We start from the raw sequence: 25,942 nt of genomic DNA on the forward strand, positions 1-25,942 counted from the left end.
GCCAGTTTGCTCCAGTGAGGATCCTTCCGTGGGCCAAATCGCGCCCGCCTGCCCGCAATTTCCGGCATCTGCGTCTCCACAGATGCGATTTCCGGCGCTGTGGAATCAAGTCCCTGTGCTGTGCTGTGCCAGTTTAGCGCAGTGCGGGGGGACTCGCCAAGCAGGCAGCTTGGTTGGGGGGCAGCTCGTGGGCCGGTTAAACAACCCCCATGGGCCGCTTGTGGGCAGCCTGGAGACACCCTTTATCAGTGTCGACTAACTCAGTGTCACCAGAAATGGAGAGGGCTTGTGCCTCTCACTCTACCTCAGGCAACTGGCCAGCGCAGCAAGTCCTCTGAAGTCTAGCTAAACATTCACTATTCAGAGTCCAAGTTAAATTGCTGACAGTTATGATTGGCCTTTTCTCTAACTCTGGCATTTCAAACAGAGTTTGCCTCTGCTAGCTGCTTCTCCAGGCTGGTGGGGTCCCTTGTGTTTTGCAAACAAAAGATGGCGGAGAAAGAGAGAGGCCTTACCGGTCTCAATATCCCAGACGTAAACGGAATCATCTTCGCATCCAACCACCAAGAGATTTTCCACAGGGTGCCACCGTAGCCTCTTCACAGGGGAAAGGTGTTTCCTGGCGCGCATGAGGCAGGCTCGCTCTTGTATGTGCAGAAGCACCACAGAATGGTCATCGCTACACAAGCAGCACACGATCCGGTGCCCTCTGAACTGCAAAGAAGGATAATGCCAAGGTGAGTCATTCAGAAGCCTGCACCAACACCAAAGTGTGCTAAAGGGGAGTGTGTGTGGCTGTGTGAAACATATAAAGGGAGCTGACTTCTCTTCTTTATAGGAAACCACTGTGAATAAGGCAAAAGCTAGAGTTTCTGAATGGACTGTGCTATCCATGACACTCCAGGTGGAACAGAAATGCATTTAAAGCATTCAAAGTGTTGGTGTTGACCTTTAAAGCCCTAAACGACCTCGGCCCAATATACCTGAAGGAGCATCTCCACCCCCATCGTTCTGCCTGGACACTGAGGTCCAGCTCTGAGGGCCTTCTGGCGGTTCCCTCCCCGCGAGAAGCAAAGCTACAGGGAACCAGGCAGAGGGCCTTCTCGGTAGTGGCACCCGCCCTGTGAAACGCCCTCCCACCAGATGTCAAAGACATAAACAACTACAGTGGTACCTCGGGTTACATACGCTTCAGGTTACATACGCTTCAGGTTACAGACTCCGCTAACCCAGAAATAGTACCTCGGGGTAAGAACTTTGCTTCAGGATGAGAACAGAAATCGTGCTCCGGCAGTGCGGTGGCAGCAGGAGGCCCCATTAGCTAAAGTGGTGCTTCAGGTTAAGAACAGTTTCAGTTTAAGAACAGACCTCCGAAATGAATTAAGTACTTAACCCAAGTTACCACTGTACCTGACATTTAGAAGACATCTGAAGGCAGCCCTGTTCAGGGAAGTTTTTAATGTGTGACATTAATGTGTGGCTGGGGAACCCCAGCCAGATGGGTGGGGTACAAATAATAAATTATTATTATTATTATTATCATTATTATTTACAAGTAGCAGAGGCAGCCTGAGCAGGTCTGAGGAGGGGCTGAGCTCCTGCATCCAGCCAAGTTGCCTGCTTCTGTCTCCTGGGATCCAGTCAGATTTCTGCTCATCCTGTCCCCCCCTCAAAATTGCTACATGGAAATGTATACATACAGCCTGTTGCCCTTGGAATAGGACAGGAGGGGAAATAATAAAGCTGTTACACTGGGATTCCAATTACACACCTGTAAACAAAGCACATTTGTGCAAAATGAGTCCAATTTCACACCCTTAACAGCTTTACCTAATGGATGCTGAGCACAGGGTTTTAGTCTTCTAGAGGCACTGGAAATGCAATTATGAAGCTCATTCCTTGCCTTAAGACAGGATCAGCTCCATACAAAGCACCCCCAGTGGGCAACTGCCTGCCCCTCCACTTCTTGAAATATCGAGGGAAGAGACAGTGCCACTGAACACCCTTAGCAACTGACCCCACATCTGAACTGCTTGACTCCTTCTCTCAGTAGAAAAGAAACCATCAATGGCAAGAAGATGACAGACACCTCTCTCTTCCCTAAGAACTCCTTTGTTGGTTGGGTCTGTGAAATCTAATTTAAAGCCTTGTGAAGTCTAAATCTGGCCAGATGAGGGCACTGTGGCAAGGCTGAATGAATCATAGGAAGATGCAAAGGCTTCATTTGATAAATTCCACATGAAATCCTGCCCTTCATCCCTTATTTTGATTATAGACCTCCTTGTGCCAAGGGCTCAGAACAAAGAGGCAGAAGCAGCTGTAGAGACCAACTGGGGCTGCTCTGGTGAGGTGAACATCTGGGTAACATCTGGGTAGGCACCCTCTTTCCTCTCCCACTTCACTGTCTTCACCACCTCCAACCCCTTGGGGTCCTGGCTGGCTGGCCTGGCAGGACCCCCGTGCCCTGTGTTTTGGATTATCTGCAGTGGGTAGGGAATGTCTTGGGTTGTTTTGGGGGGGTTGGTCTTTTTTTGCTGAGGAGCAGAGAAAAATTGCATTAAATAGTATGGGCTGCTTCTCTGGGGTAACTGAGGGGTGCCACTGACAGATTTTTAGTAAACAGAGGCACTTTTAATTGGCAGAGTTTGCATCCCTGGTCATCTACATGCAAGGAAGAGACAGATAAAAATGTTTTTAATTTTACAGTAGAAAAAGTACAAAATACGTAATAAAATTAAGAACAGCAAAAAAACAAAAACTAATTGCAAGTTCATTCTTCATGGCATATGTTAAAAGCCAGATGCAATTAAATCCTAGTTCAGTGAGTTGAGCAAGCAGTTGTGTCATGTGTGGACAATGCATGCTATTATTGATTTATTATTATTATTATTATTATTATTATTATTATTATTAATTGAATTTATTTTGTTTACTTTCTGGTGGGTGCAAAGAATGGGGCTTTTCATCACTTGTCATGCTGCTGAGTGCTGGATTTCCTTCTCCCCAGGGGGAAATAAAATCTGACCCTGCCTGTTGCTGTTGTCCTCTAAGTCTTGCCCAAGAACTCAGGCAGGAGGGTAGACTAAGCCCTGACTCTTCCCTCCTCCCGGGAAGACCCATCTCCCTTATCCTCTTTACCTACCCTGTAGTTCTCTGAAGACAACAGCAGATTCGTGACAGGACCAGCTTGCAGTGAAAAGCAATGCAATAATTCCCCGGTAAAAATGTCCCACCAGACCACACTGGAGTCCTGGCTCCCAGACATCAGCCAGCTGGGATCAAACCGGGCTGATCGGCCATGGAGGTAAAGTAAGGAGGTCACGCTGGTGCTGTGGTGGCTGAGTATTCTGTGAGGCAGAGTGTCTGAAAAAATGAGGAGAGAGAGAAGTCAACAACGAAAGCAGAGTCTAGCAGGGGATAACTCTCTCCTGACAGAAAAGAGTGAAAGTCATCTGGCCAGAAACTGTGGCCACCTTTGCACAGGAGAAGTGTTAATAATGTGCCATGAGCAGCAGAAGAATTATAGGGAATCATAGGGCTAAAGGTAAAGGGACGCCTGACCATTAGGTCCAGTCGCAACCGACTCTGGGGTTGCGGCGCTCATCTCGCTTTATTGGCCGAGGGAGCCGGTGTACAGCTTCCAGGTCATGTGGCCAGCATAGAATCATAGAATCATAGAATCATAGAGTTGGAAGAGACCACAAGGGCCATCGAGTCCAACCCCCTGCCAAGCAGGAAACACCATCAGAGCACTTCTGACATATGGCTGTCAAGCCTCTGCTTAAAGACCTCCAAAGAAGGAGACTCCACCACACTCCTTGGCAGCAAATTCCACTGTCGAACAGCTCTTACTGTCAGGAAGTTCTTCCTAATGTTTAGGTGGAATCTTCTTTCTTGTAGTTTGGATCCATTGCTCCGTGTCCGCTTCTCTGGAGCAGCAGAAAACAACCTTTCTCCCTCCTCTATGTGACATCCTTTTATATATTTGAACATAGCTATCATATCACCCCTTAACCTCCTCTTCTCCAGGCTAAACATGCCCAGCTCCCTTAGCCGTTCCTCATAAGGCATCATTTCCAGGCCTTTGACCATTTTGGTTGCCCTCCTCCGGACACGTTCCAGTTTGTCAGTGTCCTTCTTGAACTGTGGTGCCCAGAACTGGACACAGTACTCCAGGTGAGGTCTGACCAGAGCAGAATACAGTGGCACTATTACTTCCCTTGATCTAGATGCTATACTCCTATTGATGCAGCCCAGAATTGCATTGGCTTTTTTAGCTGCCGCGTCACACTGTTGGCTCATGTCAAGTTTGTGGTCAACCAAGACTCCTAGATCCTTTTAGTTTAGTTTTAGATTAGTACTGGTTGAGTGGTCAACCAAGACTCCTAGATCCTTTTAGTTTAGTTTTAGATTAGTACTGCTCTCAAGCCAGGTGTCACCCATCTTGTATTTGTGCCTCTCATTTTTTTTGCCCAAGTGCAATACTTTACATTTCTCCCTGTTAAAATTCATCTTGTTTTTGCCCAGTTCTCTAATCTGTCAAGGTCGTTTTGAAGTGTGATCCTGTCCTCTGGGGTGTTAGCCACCCCTCCCAGTTTGGTGTCATCTGCAAATTTGATCAGGATGCCCTTGAGTCCATCATCCAAGTCGTTGATAAAGATGTTGAATAAGACCGGGCCCGACAGAACCCTGTGGCACCCCACTAGTCACTCTTCTCCAGGATGAAGAGGAACCATTGATGAGCACCCTTTGGGTTCGGTCAGTCAGCCAGTTACAAATCCACTGAGTGGTAGCATAGTCAAGACCGCATTTTACCAGCTTCTTTACAAGAATATCATGGGGCACCTTGTCAAATGCCTTGCTGAAATCAAGGTAGGCTACATCCACTGCGTTCCCTTCATCTACCAGGCTTGTAATTCTGTCAAAAAACGAAGATCAAAAAACGAGATCAGGTTAGTCTGACATGACTTATTTTTCAGAAATCCATGCTGACTATTGGTGATCACAGCATTCCTTTCTAGGTGCTCACAGACTGTTTGCTTAAGGATCTGCTCCAGAATCTTCCCTGGTATTGATGTCAGACTGACTGGGCGGCAATTATTTGGGTCCTCTCTTTTCCCCTTTTTGAAAATAGGGACAACATTTGCCCTCCTCCAGTCTGCCGGGACTTCGCCTGTTCTCCAGGAATTCTCAAAGATGACTGCCAGTGGTTCTGAGATCACATCTGCCAGTTCTTTTAATACTCTTGGATGCAGTTCATCTGGCCCTGGAGACTTGAATACATCTAAACTAGCCAAGTATCCTTGTACTATCTCCTTAGTTATTCTGGGCTGTGTTTCCTTTGCTGAATCATTTGCTCCAAATTCTTCAGGTCGGGCATTGTTTTCTTTATCGGAGAAGACTGAGGCAAAGAAGGCATTGAGGAGTTCAGCCCTTTCTGTGTCCCCTGTTTGCATTTCACCATCTTCTCCTCTGAGTGACCCCACTGTTTCTTTGTTCTTCCTTTTGCTACGAACATACCCATAAAAGCCTTTTTTGTTGCTTTTAACCTCTCTAGCAAGCCTGAGTTCATTCTGTGCTTTAGCTTTTCTGACTTTGTGTCTACACGTGCTGGCTATTTGTTTGAATTCCTCTTTGGTGGTTCCCCCCCCTTTTCCATTTTTTGTACACATCCTTTTTTAATCTTAACTCAGTTAAAAGTTCTTTAGATAGCCACCCTGGCTTCTTTAGGCACCTTCCATGTTTCCGTCTCATTGGTATTGCCTGACGTTGTGCTTTTACTATCTCCCTCTTAACAAACTCCCAGCCATCATGAACTCCCTTTCCTTTTAGTATTACTGTCCATGGGATCTCACCCAGCACTTCCCTAAGTTTTATGAAGTCGGCTTTCTTAAAGTCAATAAATTGAGTCCTAGTATGCTTGGCTGCTCCTTTCCGCTGTATAGTAAACTTCAGAAGAGCATGATCACTCGCGCCTAATGATCCTTCCACTTCTACCCCACTAACCAGGTCATCAACATTGGTTAGGACCAGATCTAAATTGGCTGTTCCTCTTGTTGCTTCTCCCACTTTCTGGACAATGAAGTTGTCTGCAAGGCCAGTGAGGAATCTGTTTGACCTTATGCTCTTGGCTGAGTTTGACATCCAACAAATATCCGGGTAATTGAAGTCCCCCATTACTACTATCTCCCTTCCTTTTGCATGCTTGGCCATCTGTTCCAGGAAGGCATCATCTATGTCCTCCGTTTGGCTTGGGGATCTATAGTAAACTCCCACAATGAGGTCACTGTTATTCTTCTCTCCCTTAATTTTGACCCAAATGCTCTCACTTTGGCTTTGAGGTTCTAAATCTTGGATCTCTTCACAGGTATACACATCCCTGACATATAACGCCACTCCTCCTCCTTTCTTGTCTGGTCTGTTTCTCTGAAATAGATTGTATCCCCCCCATTATTACATTCCAATCATGGGACTTATCCCACCAGGTTTCAGTGATGCCTATTATGTCATATTTAGTTTGCTGTACCAAGAGCTCAAGCTCATCTTGTTTATTTCCCATGCTTTGCGCATTAGTGTACAGACATTGAAGTCCATTAATCATTCCCCCGTGTCTCTTATTTAAGGATTTTTTCCTCCCACCACTAGGTCTGCGTGCTGTTTGCTCCATTTGGTCTATGACATTTGGATGATCAACTTCATCAATTGATAGACTCCTACCTTCAGGAGCACTGTCTCCCTCCCCCACATTAGTCAGTTTAAAGCCCTCCTGATGAGGTTTCTGAGATTTTTGGCAAAAACATTTCTCCCAACCGTTGTGAGGTGCAGCCCATCGCTTGCCAGAAGGCCATCTTCAAGAAACTGCAGTCCGTGATCTAAGAATCCAAACCGTTCCTGTTCACACCATTTGCGAAGCCAGCTGTTCACTTCCACTATTTTTCCCTCTCTTCCTGGGCCACGTCATTCAACTGGGAGGACAGATGAGATGACAATTTGTGCATTTAATTGCTTCAATTTCCTGCCCAGAGCCTCGTAGTCTCTTTTGATCTTCTGGAGGCTATTGCTTGCAGTGTCATTGGTTCCCACATGAACCAAGAGGAAGGGGTATTTGTCAGTGGGTTTTATGATTCCTTGCAGTCGTTCAGTTACATCTTGGATCTTAGCCCCGGGGAGACAGCACACTTCCCGAGACATCTTGTCAGGCCCACAGATCACTGCTTCTGTTCCCCTCAGTAGGGAATCCCCTATCACCACTACACGCCTCCTCTTAGGTTTGGTAATGACTAAGCATGACTAAGCCGCTTCTGGCGAACCAGAGCAGCGCATGGAAATGTTGTTTACCTTCCTGCCGGAGTGGTACCTATTTATCTACTTGCACTCTGACGTGCGTTCGAACTGCTAGGTTGGCAGGAGCTGGGACAGAGCAATGGGAGCTCACCCTGTCACAGGGATTTGAACTGCCAACCTTCTGATCAGCAAGCCCTAGGCTCTGTGGTTTAGACCACAGCACCACCCGCGTCCCTTGTGCAGACTAAACCAGGCAACAAATGCTGGTAAAGTAGATATTTTTCTATCTGTGATCCTAAACAAGATTGCACATAAATCCACCTGAAAACAAAGAGATCCCCTTGGTTTGAGGCATTACAATTGCATTTCTGCATACAATCGGTTGCCTCTGTACTTCAGTTTTAGAGCTGGAACAACTGTCTAACTCTGCTTGTTTTTTTCCTGGCTGTTATTAAAAGTCCTACAAAATCCACAGCTGGGCAGTAAGACATTTATTAGTACCAACCAACTTTCCAAAGGGACACAGGTGGCGCTGTGGTCTGTTCACCCAAGCCTTCCTGGACTGCGACTCTATTTTTAATTCTTTTGTACACTGCTCAGCTTTATTTGTGAAATACAGGTGCATTTGGGTTTTTTATCTAGTTGTTAGGAATGTTTATGGAATGCTGTTGTCATTTTAATGGGTGGTCTCCAACGTTTGACATACTGAAATTCTAGTTGTAAACCGTACTGTGGTCTCTTGACGACGGGCAGTATGTAAATTTAATAAATAATAATAATAACAGATGTACGTAACTGACAGGCCCATTAATTTCAATGGGTCTACTCTGAGTAGAGCTTCATTGGACACAAACCTATGCAAAGCACTTAGACAGATATATAGTAAGCAGTGTAGCGTTTTAGTTAATAAAATGAGCAACCCATGCCAGCCAGAAACTCAGGCAACCTGAGTGTCTGCAGGATTCCCACTCACCTTTCAGCAAGGAGCCCTTTCCCATCAGCCTGGCCTTGGCAGCCTGCAGAGCCAGCATGATGAAGATCCTGCCATCCGCAAACCCGCACACCAGTTTATCAAGGCTGGGGATATAAATGGAGGAAGTGATGGCGTCACTCCCCATCCCATTCTCAGCTCCACAGAGGTGGTCGATGATGCCTTCGGCCGCAGGACTGCAGCTGTCAAAGCTGTTCTGAAGAGTCCAGGATGTTGCTATAGGGATCTCTAGGGAGAAAAAGAAATAGGGGGTCGTCCACAGAGCCCAACTGCTTGAGAAGACGGAGGCAAAATTCAAAGACTTTGCTGATATTTGTCTTGCCACCTGTAGGCCACGGCTATAGAAATTAGGATGGGGGTCTTTCTGATCCTGTTTTCAAAGCAAGCATTATGCCTCTTTGCCTCCGGGGAAAACCCAGCAGGTTTTTCTTTCTAAGTGCTGCTTCCAGATTGTGGGTGGGGTGGGAGCACATATGGGCAGGATTCCTGCATTGCAGAAAGTTGGACTAGATGACCGGGGGGGGGGTGTCCCTTCCAGCTCTATAATTTTCATAGAACCCATAGGACATTGCTGGGATCAGTATGCCAGTATGTATTTTTCCTGTATTTAAATTTCCCTTTCTAGGAAAAATCCAGCAAGGTCTTAAAAAACAGCAACACTATTTTCAATGACATGTTGGTGATATGTGAACAACTCATTTTCAGTAATAGCCACCCTCTGTATTATGTAACAGTCTTCTGTGTCCAATTTGAGTAACTTCTTAGTAAAGCAGGCAAATGAAGCATAAAATATTATATCTGTTGACAAGAGGCCATTTGTTGTTTGAGTGCAGTGGGATCCCAGAGTCTGAAAATTCGCAAAGGTTTTCCTTTGTTTGAGTCATCATCCTGCTTTCAATCAAATCAGGGCAAGGTGGCATTCCTTCTCCTTCTCCTCCTCCTCCTTCTCCCCCTTCTGGAGACCACGACCTTTCCCATTTCACAATCCTTTTAACCCTCCCCCCCCCCGCCCTCCTGAATGATTCAAAAGTTGAGCCTACCTTTTGGAGAACCGTCCAGAGTTGAAACTGGCACATCTGGAATATGCCACAGAGTGATTCTGCCTGATGCTGCTCCACAGTAAAGGATCTTATAAAAAGGTTCCTTTCTTTCATTGATGAAGCCCATAATGTAAGAAAAACTCTGTTCATTAAAAACAAACAAACAAACCACACGTTTAAACTGGATTAGTCGGTTGCAGCAAAAGCAACAAAGAGTTGTACGGCACCGTAAAGACTAACAGCTTTAATGTTGCTTTAGCTTTTGTGGGCCACTTTATCAGATGCATGAAGAATTATCCAGATTATATCTATCCATGGCCCTATTAAGATGTGGAGCAGGATTTTGCCCACTAGTCCTGAGCATGCTCCACTGGTCATGCCCACAGCATCTGTGAAGATGTCCCGGGAGCATGGCTAAAGGATCACATCAGTAAGGGCCTTATTCCTTTTAAAATAAAATAAAATTTTATTGAAAATTTTATTTACAACATGACTTAAACCCCCACCCCCAATACAGAAATACAATAAGCATAACATACAACAATACAAACAACCAAATAAAAGACTTCCTTTATTCTGTATCTGGCCTCCTTATTTACTTCTTATAAGCTGTTTCCTTTATGAATAATTATTAAGATTTTTCTAATTATAACTTAAATATCCACAAAGTCTCCTGCAGACATTAATTGAAACAAGTCCAGGTATGCATTTTAGGGCACTGTTTTGGGAAGTATTCTCTGCATTTCCCCCATGCTTTTTGAAACTCTTGTCTAGTGTGATCTCTAATTGCCTCTGTTAATCTAGCCAGTTCAATATACTGTAACAGTTTGTCTTGCCATTCTGTTTGGGCCTTATTCCTATCAAATGAACAGGGCTTTGATCTGCACACACAGAAGATGGCATGAGGTGTGTCCTTACAGAGTGAAGCTGAGAGACCTTGCAACTCAAGAGGGAGGCATGCCCCATTGCAACGCCTGGTCAAAGGACAATAAGGTCTAGTGGAAAAGGTGGAAGTTCCAGTCACAGGGGCACAGGAAAGCTGCCCAGCTAACTCAGTGACTGGCCCACCTAACATCATCATCATCATCATGTATCATCGCCCTCCAGGGTTCTGGACAGTAGTCTTCTCCAACACTCCCTGGGGCTGCCAAGAATTGAATCTGGGACTTCTCACAAGCAAAGTCGGCGGTCTACCACTGTGAACTGGGGTTCGTACAAGAGGACTGGCTGTTCCCAGTGGATAATAAGCTGCCAAAGCAAGATGAACACCATTTGCTAAACACCTGCTGCAGGACCACCCCCAGATATAGTGACTGTAAGGCAGCCATTGCCAGTCTCACGTGAGCTCAAACCTGCATCTGAAATGTACCTCACGACCCTCCGCTTGACACTTTCTGCTTCAGCCCAGCCAGCTCCGATGTCTCTGAGTGAATGTCCAGGGAGATTTAAATGGTTTCCGAGTATCACCATTTTTAATGTCTCGTTTGCCTCCATTTATTCTCTTGCATAATGCATACTGAATAATAGACCAATGTAAATACTAATGTAAATGGTATGGCCAATGGAAATAGCAGGAGGTCCCTGCTTGCACATATGATGGCATATATCATGCTAGAAAATGTGCAAAAGAACAAGCTCTTGGCAGGGATGGAGTCAGCTCTGGGGTTTGTTGCAAGGGGGGGGGTTGTAGGTCTATATCTGTATGGGATGGCCCATTGTTGCTCATGAGCAGTTAAGGTGGAGGGCAGTATGTTTGGGACAATCACCTGGAGAATCTACCTCCAGCATTCTTAAAATTACAGTAGCCCTCAGTGAGACCAGCAAGTTGCCAGGACAGACTCAAAAGAGGAAGTATAGCTTCCAATTGCCATGATTTAACCATGGCATTCCTGGAAATGCAGACGCCATCCTGTGCATTTCCCTATTTTACTCTGTCAAACGTTGGAGGGTATGCTAGAGCCCCCTTGCTAAAGTTCTCTCCAGTGCATCAGAAAGGATCTACAGCCTCTCTTGGAAGATTACTCTTCCCACCCACAAGCCTAGAAGGAAGACCAGTACTTGTTTGCAAATGGTCTTCCAGTCTGGAGAAACTTTTCATCCATAATGGACCGCCTAGCAGAGTTGAAAGCCCAAGAATTAGAACTTGCAGCAAGGCCCAGCGTCAACTCTCTGATCCCACATTGACTTCACCAATGTCGTCATGGAATCTGAGAACATCGCATGCGATGGAGGCCAAGGGTTCTTGAAGCAACCCACCTACCAGAGAATGCCCCATAACTACACAGCTCAGGTGGTCAAAGAGCATCACACTCCCACTCTGAATTCACTGGGAGGGTAAAAGGATTCAGGATGAGGAGTTTTTCTTTGTTTAGATGTTACCTCAAGGGGGAAAATAAAGCTCTATATCAGCTCCCAGGGACGCGGGTGACACTGTGGGTTAAACCACAGAGCCAAGGACTTGCCAATCAGAAGGTCAGTGGTTCGAATCCCCGCGACGGGGTGAGCTCCCATTGCTCGGTCCCTGCTCCTGCCAACCTAGCAGTTCGAAAGCACGTCAAAGTGCAAGTAGATAAATAGGTACCGCTCCGGCGGGAAGGTAAACGGCGTTTCTGTGCGCTGCTTTGGTTCGCCAGAAGCGGCTTAGTCATGCTGGCCACATGACCCGGAAGCTGTACGCCGGCTCCCTCGGCCAGTAAAGCAAGATGAGTGCCGCAACCCCAGAGTCGGTCACGACTAGACCTAATGGTCAGGGGTCTCTTTACCTTTATATCAGCTGCCTATTTGGGGAGGGGCGATGTCTGAGTCTGCCACCTGTGAAATCACCTTCAGGCAGGAGTGCCAGCTTGGCCCTGTGACCATGAATGCCCAGGGCCATGGGTGCCAAGCAGTGTGCATGGCCCTGGCACTGAAATTTGTGGGTGCCCAGCCCCTTGATGGGGAATTTTGTGGGTGCTTGCACACCCAGGGCCCCAGGGAGTTGGCACCTATGCCTTCTGGTCACCTTTCAGTCTTTAATGCAGAAATCATTTGGGTAGCTCTTCTTTCCACAAAGGAAGAAGAGAGCCACTTTACAAGCTGAGGTGAGCTATGTTCAGTGTTGCTCTTTTCTTCCATGCGCGGAGGCAAGATATTCGAAAAGCAATCTCAAAGTCCTTAATGAAGAAGATACCCTAAGCCGGTGGGCAGTGCCCCAGCTGAATTGCCTTTGGTTTGCCACAGATTGCTGCTACTTGCTGCCAAGGTGGCTCTGGAGCCCAACTGCATTACCTTCTCATCTCCCACATCAGTAGAACAAAGTAACTGAGGGTGGAGGGTTTCTTTGAGCGGTCGTCCATTGCATGGCTGGATGCTTCGCGAAAGACCACTGGATAAGTAAAAGAGAAAGGTGGGAGGAGTGAAGGTCAAAACTTTGGAAATGCATCAAGATGACAAGCAGGGGGTGTCTAAGACTCCCAAGTTCAGCTAAAAGTAATTATGGGGCACTTCCTTCTTTGAGGCGCGCACACACACACACACACACACACACGGCCAGCTGACATGGTTCCTGACATGACTAATCTCACCCCCTGCCTGGCCCAACAAAGGCTGGCGGCTGAGCATAGATTCTTGTGCTTCCATCGCTATGACTGGGGGCTTTTCATCATGAGCCTCCCCAAGTTCAGCTGGTGCCTCAAACTTCTTTGTGTGCTTCCCATCTGAGCCCACCTGTTCAGCAGCTGGTAGATGAAGCCACGGCCGTCCTCCATCCAGATGATGAGCCTGTGAGCAGCGAGGACTTCGCCTCCAGCAAAGGACTGTCCACTCGGGCTGAATTCAGTCCACAGCAAGGAGAAGTCACAGTAATCGTATATCTAAAGTCAAAGAAAGAAATACTGGTTTCCCCATCGAGACACTGACATTAATAGCGGCTTCTGATGAGCAAAGGCTCAATAGTCTCCCAAAGGGAAAAAAGGGTTTTAACTGCAATTTCCATGTAAAATGGAATGTCTGGTACCTAGAGCCCCACATGGAGGCTCTTTATCAATGGCTGCTCCATTCATTCATTCATTCATTCATTCATTCATTATTTTAGGAGGAGGAGTTCTAATCATTCCATGGATAATTCATTGTCCGTAAAGAAGTGAAATCCGGCAATGGCAAAACATATTTACCCAGCTCCACAAGTGGTATGTAAGCTAATAAATAGTAATTTGTAGCTCCTGCTTGTGTTAGTTGCTGGGCTGCCTCCTCTACTTTCCTCCTCTTAGCAGGGGCAGGTGGGAGAAGGGGGGGGGTGGTATTTATTTCAGGCCAGGGAGCATCATGCAAACATTTGAGCTCACTGGACAGAGCAAATTGCCAAGTCAAGGTGAAAACCTCTTGTGCAACTCATTAATTGGCTCTAACAGAAGCTGTGCAAAGTCACAGGCCTGATTTTGTAATATTGATACAGTTCACGTAGCGGAAAGTCTGCTTCAATTCAGCAATGGGTAAAGAAATGGCAATTGAAGATGTAAGCCCTTATTCTGGTTTTATTTCGTTTTCTAACTTGGGCAAATTTTGATCTTTTTTAAAATTAAAGCAACATAACAACAGTAGATTGCATGAGTTTGTCAACATATATGGATTGGGGGTTTTATTTTGCAATTTCACCCATGGAGAGTTCACTAATCATCTGGGATTCCACAAGCTCTTGAAGTTTTACAGAAAGGAGAGCGAGAAAGAGAATATTCCATGGCACGATTCTGTAGCATGTACCTTCCAGCAGCTGGAAAACACAACAAGAAGAAGCCTTTCTGTAAAGGTGCAAAATCTGACGGTGCGGCAGGGAGCACAGTCCAGAGATTTGGATTCCCTTTCATGAATATTCTGCCTCTCCTGAAAGCAAAATAAAACAAGGCATGGCTGCGTTGAACAAGAAAAAGCCAGCCGTCATCCTAATAAAAGGGTGCTCTTGGTATAAAGACCTTGCCCTTGCTATGAAAAGAACAAGGGAACAACTGAAGGCATTCCAGAGTCTGCAAACAGAATTGCATGAGCCAAATGACACTCTCACCTTCTCTCAGAAGGACAGCCAAAGAACTCCCAAAGGCAGCAGGAGGGATGTCCAGCCACCCAGGTGGTTCCTTGCAGGAAGATGTAAAGGTTGCATTTGCAACAGGCTGAGGGGGGGGTGTCCCCCACCTTTAAGGCTCCCAGCACCACCCCTGCAATATTATTCTTCTAATGCTATGGCATTTATTTTTATTATTATTATTATTATTATTATTATTATTAATAATTATTATTATTTTTCCTCAGAGTTTATTTTTATTTTATTTATTATTATTATTATTATTATTATTATTATTATTATTATTATTATATTTATTTATTGGTTTTCACATATTACATTACAATACAGATGTGCCAAAGCCAAAGCCAACACCATTTCCTCCCCATCCCCCCATACATTTACATTTATATTTCCTCAATCCATCATATTATTCTTTTCTCCTTCCTCCCACTTCCCTCCGCCCCCACTCGATTTCCTCCACAATATACAATTTACAACAATCTTTGCATTCTACAATCTTCTCAAATAATCTATATATTCTTATTATCTTTCATTACTAATTTTTCTTCCATCCAGTACTTCACATTTTAATCTAGGCATATTAGCATATCTTTTTTTTTTGAGCAATATTTTGCCATATATTCATCAAAACATTTCCACTCCTTTTTAAATTTTTGATTTCACTGATTTCTTACTATAGCAGTTAATTTTGTAAGGCATTAATTATTATTATTATTATTATTATTATTATTATTATTATTATGTCTGCTGGAAGGAGCACAGAGAGGAGAAATGCCATGGTGCACCTGTAACAGCAGAACCAGACGCCTTCATCTGCAATAAAACATGTCTCTCCGCTATCGATATCTACAGCCACAGCAGACACTGTAACTCTCCAACAGTTTGACTTTACCCCCAAAGGCACACTCCTCCATCGTCCCTTGAGACAAACGTATGCCAACAACAACATATTATATGTTTACTTATACCCCGCCATTTCCCCTGACGGGACTCAAAGCAGCTTACAGATAGAAACAAGAATGGCGGAAAAGAGAGAAAAGGCAATCATTAAAAAACAATTAAACATCTATCTATCACCCATACATGAAGTCATGGGCAGGATTTGAAATATAAGCAGTGGATTACTGAAAGATCTAACGATAGTGAAGTTTAGATAATAAAAACATATGTATTGTAAAACAGCTGATAAGAAGTATTATTTATTATTTATTATTATTATTATTATTATTATTATTATTATTATTCATTGCATCTATATACCGCCCTATACCCAGGGGTCTCAGGGCAGTTCACAGAATAAAATCAAGATATAAAACCACAAAATACATAACAAAAATAAAAACAACAACCCAAAACAAAAATTGGGAAAGGAGGGGTGGGAAATTAAGAAGAAATTTATGTTGGGGAGAAATTGTACATGACAATAAATGTTTTGGAATTTTTTTGGAGATTTAATAAAAAACTTATACACATACACAATTAGAATTAGAACTATATACATATATAAAATCTGTTTAAAACATACCAATAATTACACACAGAAAAAAACAGCATAGCACCAGACTTTTAGCAAAAAGTAGTCTGAGGGTCTGAGGCTGAGGAGGAGGAAGGAGTTTTTTTTAATTATTTTTTTATAACAATCTTATTTTAATACAGAAACGGCACAGAATGTCTGCCTGACAAAGTGAGAGATGGACTTATTTAATAGACAGAAACCATTTTCCAAGGCTGTGGGGTTGCTGTGTTTCCCTTTGCTCAAAGACAGTATCAAAGTATCAAGCAATCCCGTAGACTGGGAAGTTATTTTCACAGCTTGGTTCCCCAGGTGTTATGCACCTGATCCCACGGCCTGTAGATTCTCTGCACACCCCACGACCGGAGTTCTTGAAGCTCCATGATGAGTGCTTAAACTCTCCCTCACATCTCCATCCCTTCCTCTGAAATTGCAAGAAGCCATGAAGATGATGCTCTTGCTCCCATGTGGCTCTCCACAGGTGCTCAGGGCCAGTTGCTACAGGGTGCTGCAGAGCCTTTTCAGGTGTGGCTCTCCATGAGGAATTCTCTCATTAAAGAGGCCAATCTAAGTTACTATTTGTGGCTTGAGTGGATCAGTCAAGGCTTTCATGTGATTCTTGACTATCAAAGCCCAGCATCCCAAGGTGTCTTGAGAGAAAGTTGCCACAACTTTTTGAACTCAAGGCCCTCCCAATCCACACACTGCAAGAATTGCACACACAATGCATTTATTTTCAGGCTCAAATTAAAGTGCTGGTATGACACTTTATATGCTCCCTAATATGCCTTGGGATCAGGCCGCTTGAAGGACCACCTAGAGCCACATGACGCTGCCCAGCCTAGAGGTCCAGCTTGGTGGTCCACTGCTACAATCAGGTTAGCAGGGCTTTTTCGGTGGTGACTCCACATCCCTCCAGCACGTTATATCCTCCTCCCCTGCCTCCCTTGTACTTTTCAAATGGATGCTTTAAAAAGTCTTGACTCCATCGAGTGTTTCACTGACGTTTTTGTTGGCAGACTACTATTTTGTGGATTGTTTTGCTATTAATCATATTAATGTTTTAATCAGAGTTCCTTAGGTTTGACCCTAAAAGTCTGGATGAAAATAACTTAAATAAATATAAATCTAGCAATCAGAATTGTGACACTGTGCTGACTGCAGAAGCCTCCGGATTTAAGAGTCCCAGGGCCCTTCCTCGTTCTTCTAGCCATAATCTGCATTATCCTTCTCCTCCTCTTCCAGCCACTGCTCATTGCAGATGATTCAAAAATTCTGATTCTGAATAAAAGCTAAAAATCAAGTAGCTGCAGAAAACTAGTACAACATTTCACAAGGGACAGAATTTAGAATTTTGACATATGGGGCCTGCCAGCCCAGATTGTAGCTCCTTACCCGTATCCTGCTAACTGATGAGGACAGATCCCAGACTTTAAGGGTTCCTGTTGCAGAGACGGCTATTAAGGAGTCCTCTGTGAGAAAAAGCAACAGAGACATATTTTCAATGGGAAGAGCAATCCACACAGCAAGGGGATAGAGCCGGAACAAAAGGGCAAGGGGCATGGATGAGGGGGAGAGGCAGGAGGATATGGGCTGGCTGTGTGAAACGAAGGAGCAAACATGCTGGTTAGGATGAAGCCATAGAACAGGATCTCTTTAAAAAAAAAAAAGAATTCAACAATAACAAAGGAAAAAACCACAGTAATTGCTACATTAATTCATTACAATTAACCAATTTTAACAATATATAAATAGTAGTAGAAAAATTACACACAACATCACTTTTAACTTACTGAAGTTTTCATATTACACTTTTATCTCTTAATCTCTTTCTTAACAGATCAAAGAGAGAAAGACCAAGAAAGGAGGCACAAAAAAGAGAAAAGAAGGGGGGGGAGAGGAAAAGAAAAAAAGAAAAGAAACACATTTGACTTTCGATTAGACTCATTGTGTTATTATTTCTACTATTTTTTCACACACAGTTCCAAATTATTGTGTTGCTTTCTTTGTTTTCGTCAGATATCAAAAAACATTATATTTCTGCCAGGAGATATTTGTTATTGTAATGTTTTTCCAGATACTCTTTAAAGATTTTCCATTCTTTCTGTACTTTCTGTTTTGGATAACCTCTAATTCTCCCTGTCATCATGGCGATCTGTAAATATTCTATCATTTGGACCTGCCACTCATTTATCGTAGGTGTTTTGTCACTTTTCCAGTTTCTTGCAATTAAGATCCTGGCTGCTACTGTTGTGTACATAAAAAGTGATCTAATTTCTTTTTTGATTTCTGGTGACATTATTCCCAGGAGGAAGGTTTCAGGCTTTTTCTTAAATGAAAACTTAAATAGTTCTTTTAATTCATTGTAGATGTTATTCCAAAATTCTTTAATGGCTGTGCATTCCCACCACATGTGCATATATGACCCTATACCATCTTTACACCTCCGGCAAATTGGTGGTCTGTTTTACACATCTTTGCAAGTTTTGCTGGAGTGTGGTGCCATCTGTATAGCATTTTCATAATATTTTCTCTCAGATCATAGCACATCGTAAATTTGATATCCTCCCTCCACAATTTCTCCCATTGATCCATATAGATGTTATATCTCTAGCTAATGCCAACGAGCCACCTTTCCTCCTGACTGGAAGCTGTTCCCCCCAGCTCCCCCCAGCTCTTTCCTTATGGTTGCACAAAATATTGGTTCTTGCAGCTGCCAGTTCATAATGATTCCCCTGACAACAGCCGTCTCCCAAGCATGCAAGCCAACTCCTAGGGGCCAAGGTGCCTTCAGGCCCCTCAAAAGCTTAGCTTTCAAGTACGGTACTCTGCTGATCTCACTCACATGAGCAAGGTAGGGTAAGAACTAAGCCATATATCCTCTCCTAGTGCCGAAATCCATCCCTACAGAAAGGAACAGGAATAAGTGGGGAAAGCAGGGCAGAGACTAGGGAGAAAGGTGCAGAGGGGGCAGCAGAGAGTAGCAAAAGGTGTCAAGGAGGAAGCTGAAGGCCTGGAGAAAGCAGGGCTCAGGTGGAAACCAGCTGGGAGGGCCAAAGGAACAGACTGGTTGGCCAGCAGTTGCACGACCACTCAGCTGAGATTCTGCTTTGCAGCCACAGTGTCTGCAGCAGGGATGCCACAGCCTGTCCTTTTGGTCCTGGCCCTGCCTGGTGAAGAGCCTTTGGCCTCAGTCCCACAGAAACATCCAGCTTTTGTGGGATGTGAAACACAGGAGCAGCCAAGTACAACATTCCTAGAGTGAACATGTTTACACATGGGGAGAAATGTTTGTCCAGCCAGCAGGTAAACTTCCTGTTTCCTTCTGCGCTGGGACAGACTTCCTCTGCATGTGACTAGAGGTGGGTGTGGCCTCACCTGTGCAGGTAACAACAAAAGCACACGGCAGGGCAGCTATCTCTCTCTCTTTCACTACATGTATTGAAGAAGCAACATCTGCATTCTCTCTTGGCTCCAGCCAAGAGAGAACAAAGGGACTGTCTCTTATGGAATAGTTTCCAAGTGTATGTTACTTTTCTAAGCTAAGTCTGCCTTCTGGGATCCAATTGTGAACAGAATGATATGTGAGTAAGCTCTTTTTATACTTTTGTAGAAGACTGTGTCGTGTCTTATCTTTTATGAGGGAATAAGGGGGAAATACCAGAACAGTTATTATAGAGGCTTTAGCAAGCCTGAGCAAACACATCCACTGCAAGTTTAAAAAGGGGAATGTTACTCTGCTAAATTGTGAACTTGTTAACACAAGTTGGAAAAGGATATAATCAGACAATATATCCTCTCCTGCATCCCTGAACATTCCCACAGCTTTGACCTACCTTGGATGCGAGGGGAATGCACTAAGCACATGCAGCTGATCCAATCCGAAGACTGGGAGGACGTCAAGGTGTGAAGCACAGACAGCGCTTTGGCATCGATGATGAGGATATCGTTATATTGCCCACAGCAGAGGAGCCAGCCCTCTCCCGTCATGCGGAACGAGCTGTGGTAATACTGAGCAAAGGGGGAAAGCCACAACAGGTTAGCCACAAGAAGACCGCTGAGGGATTGCTTTCGGTCATGGGGCTCTGGTGTGCATGCTAGAAAGCAAAATGTTGTCGCCCACATTAAAATGCCTTTTGGCTGCCCTTGGGTGGGGAATTGGCTGACTCCAACGAGGGCTTCCGAAGTGTTGCTTTGCACTGAGAACTCCCCAAGAAGACTGACACCACTACCCTAGGATGACCATTCCTATTCCAAAGCCCAAACCTCTTGTGCTGTGACAAAGGTGGACAAAAGAGAGACTCCTGGCACCTCCCTGGCAAATGAATAGACCTCCATAGGGAAGCCCATGCCATGGATTTACACCCCATTGGTGCCCATGCATCTCCCTTCCCACCCCCAGCCCTCTCCAATGCCGTACAATACACTTGTACAGCTTATAATAGAATCAGGACCCAAATAACCCCAAAGCGGCAAATGGAATACAACTCATACAAACAGCATGAGCATTGTGTACGCTTGACAATTGTCGAGAAATGGTTGCAACCCGTCCAAATCCACGGGCAGAAGCCACACTGGACACACTTCAAAGCCTATGAAAAAAATGCTAAAATGTGCTCTGCTGCACAGAAAAGGCACCTGCAGCTTTCCTGCAAGCAGCTGGATTGGGGCCAGCAGGTAAGATTTCTCGCCTGCCTGCCGAATGTACCCAAGAGGTTTTGGAACCTCCCTTGTGGCTTGTTTTGATCTCTTTGGAAAGAGACTGCTGGGTTCCTGTTGTCCAGGTGCTCATCCTTGCCATATCCTGAGGTCCTCAGCTGAGTTTGCCAGTAGGTGTGCATCTGCTCTGCCCCATGGGTGAGAAGGAGAGGATATCCAGGGGCAGCAGGTGTGGCACTTTGATATGTTTCCTCAGCAGTGGCATCCACATCAGCCACCTCTCTAGCAGGTGCCCAGCTTGACCTGTTTCCCTCCCTCCTCTCTGGCCTTCATTGGCCTGTTGGGGGGGAGGGGGCCACCAGTGGAGCTTCCACCTCTACCCAGCCCAATGATTTGCCCCTGCAGTGCTGGGAACAGCTAACTCCTGGCACTGAGGACAAAGACCAGCAGGCTGAAAGGGCCCACAGGAACAGCTGCACCAATGAGACATTGCACAGCAAATAAAGAGGTAGCCTGTATTCAGACAGCTCTGGGTGCTAGTACCAATGGTGGTTGTTTTGCTGAGATTCTAGTGACCCAATCTGCTCCAGGAAGGACAGCATTTCAGTGGATCTGGTTTTTTTATTTTAAAAAACATATGGAAGAAGCATCATCCAGGCTGGGTACAGAGAGTCCCAATGGGCAGATGGACAGAAGTTCTTCACCGTGAAGTTGGCTGTACTTACACAAATCGCTGTGTGCCGAAAGGGTAGCCTTGTGCTCTCCACACACCGCCCACAGATAACATTCCAGACGCACATTTCCCTGTCAAAAAAAAATAGTTTGTTGTTACTCTCCATCTGATATGATTTGTAGCCAAGTAGTCAAAATAATGGGACGCGGGTGGCGCAGTGGGTTAAACCACAGAGCCAAGGGCTTGCTGATCAGAAGGTCGTGGTTCGAATCCCAGTGACGGGGTGAGCTCCCGTTGCTTGGTCCCTGCTCCTGCCAACCTAGCAGTTCGAAACCACGTCAAAGTGTAAGTAGATAAATAGGTACCGCTCTGGCGGGAAGGTAAACAGCGTTTCCATGTGCTGCTCTGGTTCACCAGAAGCAGCTTAGTCATGCTGGCCACATGACCCGGAAGCTGGCTCCCTCAGTCAGTAAAGCGAGATGAGCTCCGCAACCCCAGAGTCGTCTGCAACTGGACTTAACGGCCAGGGGTACCTTTACCTAGTCAGAATAATAATTTCTTGTGGCTTGGGTGATTTTCCTCGGCACAAAGGACCAACCATTTGTGTGGCTGACTTGCAGAGGGAAACCTGAGGGAAACTGCTGCTGTTTATTGGGGTGGAGGGAGGAGGCCAGACAGCAGGAGCAACAGCAGCACAGCCTCACTTTGCTTTGGAAATTGCAGCTGGCTGCTGCCATAGCTACCTGCAAGGGCACGACAGGCCTGTGACAAAAGCGGCCATTATGGCTCCCATTACAGCTCGTCAACTTGTCACTGCAGCTATCATTTACTGGAAGAGCAGAAAGTGATTTTCATTTCACTAAACTTGAACTGCCTGCTTTGCAAAGCATCCTCCCTCCCCTTTCTCTCTGCCCAGGATCAGGGCTGCTCAGAAAAACGTGTCAACCTGGGCAAAGAACAAACAGTGACACCCTGAGGACAGCTGTAAGATGTGCACCTCATTGCAGAACCATCAGTGTGAATTCAAGGGTCGTGAGCGCATATTGCTGAAGCTTTATTATTTTATTGTATTGTGCAAATTATTTCAAATTTAGTAAACAGGCCTTCTGTTAGGTCTATCAAAATGTTTTCACAGCCCAATCCTATGCATGTTTACTTGGAAATAAGTGCAGTATAGGAATGCAGCCTAAATCTATTTAATTTGGCACTATTATTTTGAAGAGCAAGAAAGCCCTAGTGCATCCATACATGCAAACCCCTGGCAGCCTCTCTGTTTCTTTCTCAGCCCATTGTGATGTTATGTGGGTTGTCAGCACCATCACAAACATCCAGAAAGATACATCTTGGACCTTGCAGACTGACCACCAGAATGACCTTCTGTTAGAAATGTCCACAGATGCACCAGCCTCTGTGAAGGGCCCCAAGATCATGTTTAAATATCTCCACCCTTTATCATCCTTCAATTAATAATTTAATGCTGTATTGTTTTTAATAATCAGGAGCCACCCAGAGTGGCTGGGGAAACTCAGCCAGATGGGCGGGGTATAAATAAATAAATAAATAAATAAATAAATAAATAAATAAATTATTATTATTATTATTATTATTAATGCCACTATGAAATTCATTCTGAAAAGTGAGGTTAGGAAGACATAGTGGGTATTATGATGAAATCCAGTGGTTTATCCAAATGTCCAAAGCCCGAACATTTCTTTCCTGTCGCATCCCATTATTGGTAAACATCAACTTTCATCACATTTACTGGGACACATACAATTATAACCACACAAGCTACTTCACGGAAGCACATTGCAGTACTTAAACTGCTTCAGCCAGGTATTTTCATATTTTGAAAGCAAACAACATTGGCTGGCTGGCTTCTGAGCTCAGGTCAAGAAGCTGGCATTAACCCAAATGCCCGAAGGAGCACCTCTGAGTGTGCCAGCAGCTTGACTTAAAATGTCTCACAATCTTCAGCCAATACCATGCTCTAGCAAACATTCTTGATGCATGAAGACAGGAGGACAAGGTCTTTTCTGTGGTGGCTTCAGAATGCCCTCCTCAAAGGGGCAAGACTGGGGCTGTCTCTACATCTTTTGGATGTTAGGTTAAGAAGACATTCTTATATGCTGAGGGATTTTAAATTATTATGTTGCCTTAGTCCTGCTCAGTAGTTTTTAGGGTTTTTGCCTTTCTGTTTGCTATGAAGGCCACTGATTTTATTGTGTTTATGTTGTGTAAGAATACTTTTATTCATGCTTATTGTATACTGCCTAGGAATCCTTGGGTGAAGGGTGGTTTTAAAATATTTTATCTCACACAGGCATTCATCATTCTCAGGTGCACATATTCAGAGACCGAAGAGCTCAAAAACATGCTTTTTATATATGCACTTATGTTTACAGGCTGTGGCATATTGGAGAACTCGTTTTGTTTTGCTACATCTACCAGACCTTCATGCTCTAAGGACTCTCCCCCCAAGACTGTCCCCAGGGGAAGGTGTAGCAGAACCATCTTCCATGGGGCTCCTCCAGGAAATGTTCCTGATGGATCCTGTCTAGCAAGGACCGCTCTTCCCCAAAGCCACGAATCACCAGCCTACTGTTCAAGAAGAGATTGCATCCTTCCTTGCCACTCTGGTTATTCCCACCGTTGAAATGAAGAGATGGTTGCACATCATGGGAAATGCAAAGCGACTGACCCGTTCTCAGTAGCACTGACCACGTATGGATGCTTCTCAAAGTCCCTCGCCTTGGCCAAGCAGGTCACTGACGCCGTGTGACCAAAGAGCATTTGCTTTGATGAAATCTAGAACAGCAAAACCATGCAGCAATGTCAGAGTGGCTGTTTTCTAAGGACACACGAGTAAAAATTCTTGCGTGGCGAGTTCCCGCTGCCCCCCCCCTGGAAATAATGACACATGACACAATTGTTAAGGTTAATGGGCTAAATAAGGCCACAACTTTATTGGTTACAGGTGATGAGCAGTATTGGCTTAGGCATTGGTCCTAACCAACTATATCCGAATTCAGCCCGTCCACTTGAAGTCCAGGAAGGGTTAACCACCAGTAGGGGGAGTCCTGCTGATGCACATCAACTAGGAACTCCCCCAGGGTCACCGATAGGGGGCGTGCCTTAGGCCCTCACCTCCCCAGGCTTCGGACAGGGCCACGCCCCCCAGGATCCTATATCGGACTACCTTTCAATATGTGGGGCAGGTGATGGCGCTACCTCCCCTCTTACATCTACAAAGCAATACCAATGCCTAACCGCCAATACAGTGGTGCCCCGCAAGACGAATGCCTCACAAGACGAAAAACTCGCTAGACAAAAGAGTTTTCCGTTTTTTGAGTCGTTCCGCAAGACGAATTTCCCTATGGGCTTGCTTCGCAAGACGAAACGTCTTGCGAGTTCTTGAGAGTTTGTTTCCTTTTTCTTAAAGCCACTAATAGCCGCTAAGCCGCTAAGCCGCTAATAGCCGCTAAGCCGCTAATAGCCGTGCTTCGCAAGACGAAAAAACCACAAGACGAAGAGACTCGCGGAATGGATTAATTTCGTCTTGCGAGGCACCACTGTACCAAGAAAGTTGTGACGATTTGCTACAAGGTAGGTGAAAACCAAGTGGCTGGTGCCAATTTGCTAAGTGGAAAAATTCCTACCAGGCCCCTCAACAGCGACCAACCAAGGTCCATAGCAAGGTCAAGGAATGAAAACCTTATAAGGAGGGAGGGTGGGAAAAGCAGGAACAGGTGGCAGGCAGCAAAGAGGGAGATCCCCGGCTGCGTCCTGGTTTAAATCGGGCAGGCCACACACCCAGAGCCAGCCGATTGGCTGGCCAGGAGGTGACGCGGCCAGGAATCCCCCAATCGCGTGGAGGCTGGGGCCGTGAAGCCCACAACTCCACCTCCTCCGAAGGGCGGAAGTGGCTTTTCTTCGGCTACACAGAGCAGATTTCCTGCTGCTGAGAGGAGGAGAGGGGGACTGGTGCTTCTGGGGTTACTTTGAGCCCTTCTGGGGAAGGAGATTCATACAACCTCTGATATCTCACGACAAGCCCATGTTCTAAAGTGGCTGTTCAAAAATAGTACTGCTAATAGTTTTATATACCATGGGAAATATTATTTGAGAAGGGTTTCTTCCACAGGGATTTCTGACCACGGATGTGTCATGTCTTGGGCACGGTAGCTATAAGAGGCCTCATGGGAAGGAAAGAGGAAAGGAAGACATGATAGGATGGGGCAGCAAGAGGACTGACTCCCCTGCAATACCACAAACCTTCAGGTCTGATGATGACAGGTCCCAGAGGCAGATTTGTCCTTCTTGACTCCCCGTAACAATGGTTCTCTGGTCTTCCGTGATCAAGATGGCTGTGATGCTGTGAGCTGGGGCTCGGTTCCCCCACAATGTCACAAGCTGAACTGAGGTCTTCATGGTGAGCTAACCTAAAAACAAAAGGAAAGGGCATTCAGCAGTCAGTTGAATAGAGAGAGATTATTATTATTTAGCTTTCTCAGTCATTGCACCACCCCTGTGGAACTCTCTCCCCTCCACCTGGCCCCATTGTTTTGGGTGGAAGAAAAGCTGGTTATTCCAGAGATCTCTCTTATTTGCTGAATATATTTAGAGTCCATCTTCTTGCCAAGGTGCTTACCAATTGCACAACAAAAACAAGACAATGCTTCTGCTGCCGCTGCCTCCCTTAGTCCTCTCACACTTGACTTGGAAG

The 25,942-nt window shown here is 45.3% G+C and overlaps 1 protein-coding gene across 1 annotated transcript in view; it reads right to left on the minus strand.

The window, feature by feature from the left end:
- The window catches only part of WDR72 (WD repeat domain 72), a gene marked incomplete at its 5' end in the record, with an annotated part of 75,472 nt that extends 49,825 nt beyond the window's left edge, over window positions 1–25,647 (minus strand). Inside the window, 12 exons of the mRNA XM_080980330.1 lie at window positions 516–714; window positions 3,143–3,363; window positions 8,258–8,503; window positions 9,316–9,457; window positions 12,583–12,679; window positions 13,021–13,166; window positions 14,053–14,172; window positions 17,280–17,356; window positions 19,721–19,895; window positions 21,269–21,347; window positions 23,918–24,024; window positions 25,492–25,647. Of these exons, the coding sequence (XP_080836456.1) occupies window positions 516–714; window positions 3,143–3,363; window positions 8,258–8,503; window positions 9,316–9,457; window positions 12,583–12,679; window positions 13,021–13,166; window positions 14,053–14,172; window positions 17,280–17,356; window positions 19,721–19,895; window positions 21,269–21,347; window positions 23,918–24,024; window positions 25,492–25,647 (1,765 nt within the window). The remainder of the gene's footprint in view (window positions 1–515; window positions 715–3,142; window positions 3,364–8,257; window positions 8,504–9,315; window positions 9,458–12,582; window positions 12,680–13,020; window positions 13,167–14,052; window positions 14,173–17,279; window positions 17,357–19,720; window positions 19,896–21,268; window positions 21,348–23,917; window positions 24,025–25,491) is intronic.
- Window positions 25,648–25,942: the final 295 nt, after the last annotated feature.

The sequence above is a fragment of the Podarcis pityusensis genome, assembly GCF_964106645.2.
Source record: "Podarcis pityusensis genome assembly, chromosome: 14".
NCBI classification, from domain to species: Eukaryota; Metazoa; Chordata; class Lepidosauria; order Squamata; family Lacertidae; genus Podarcis; species Podarcis pityusensis.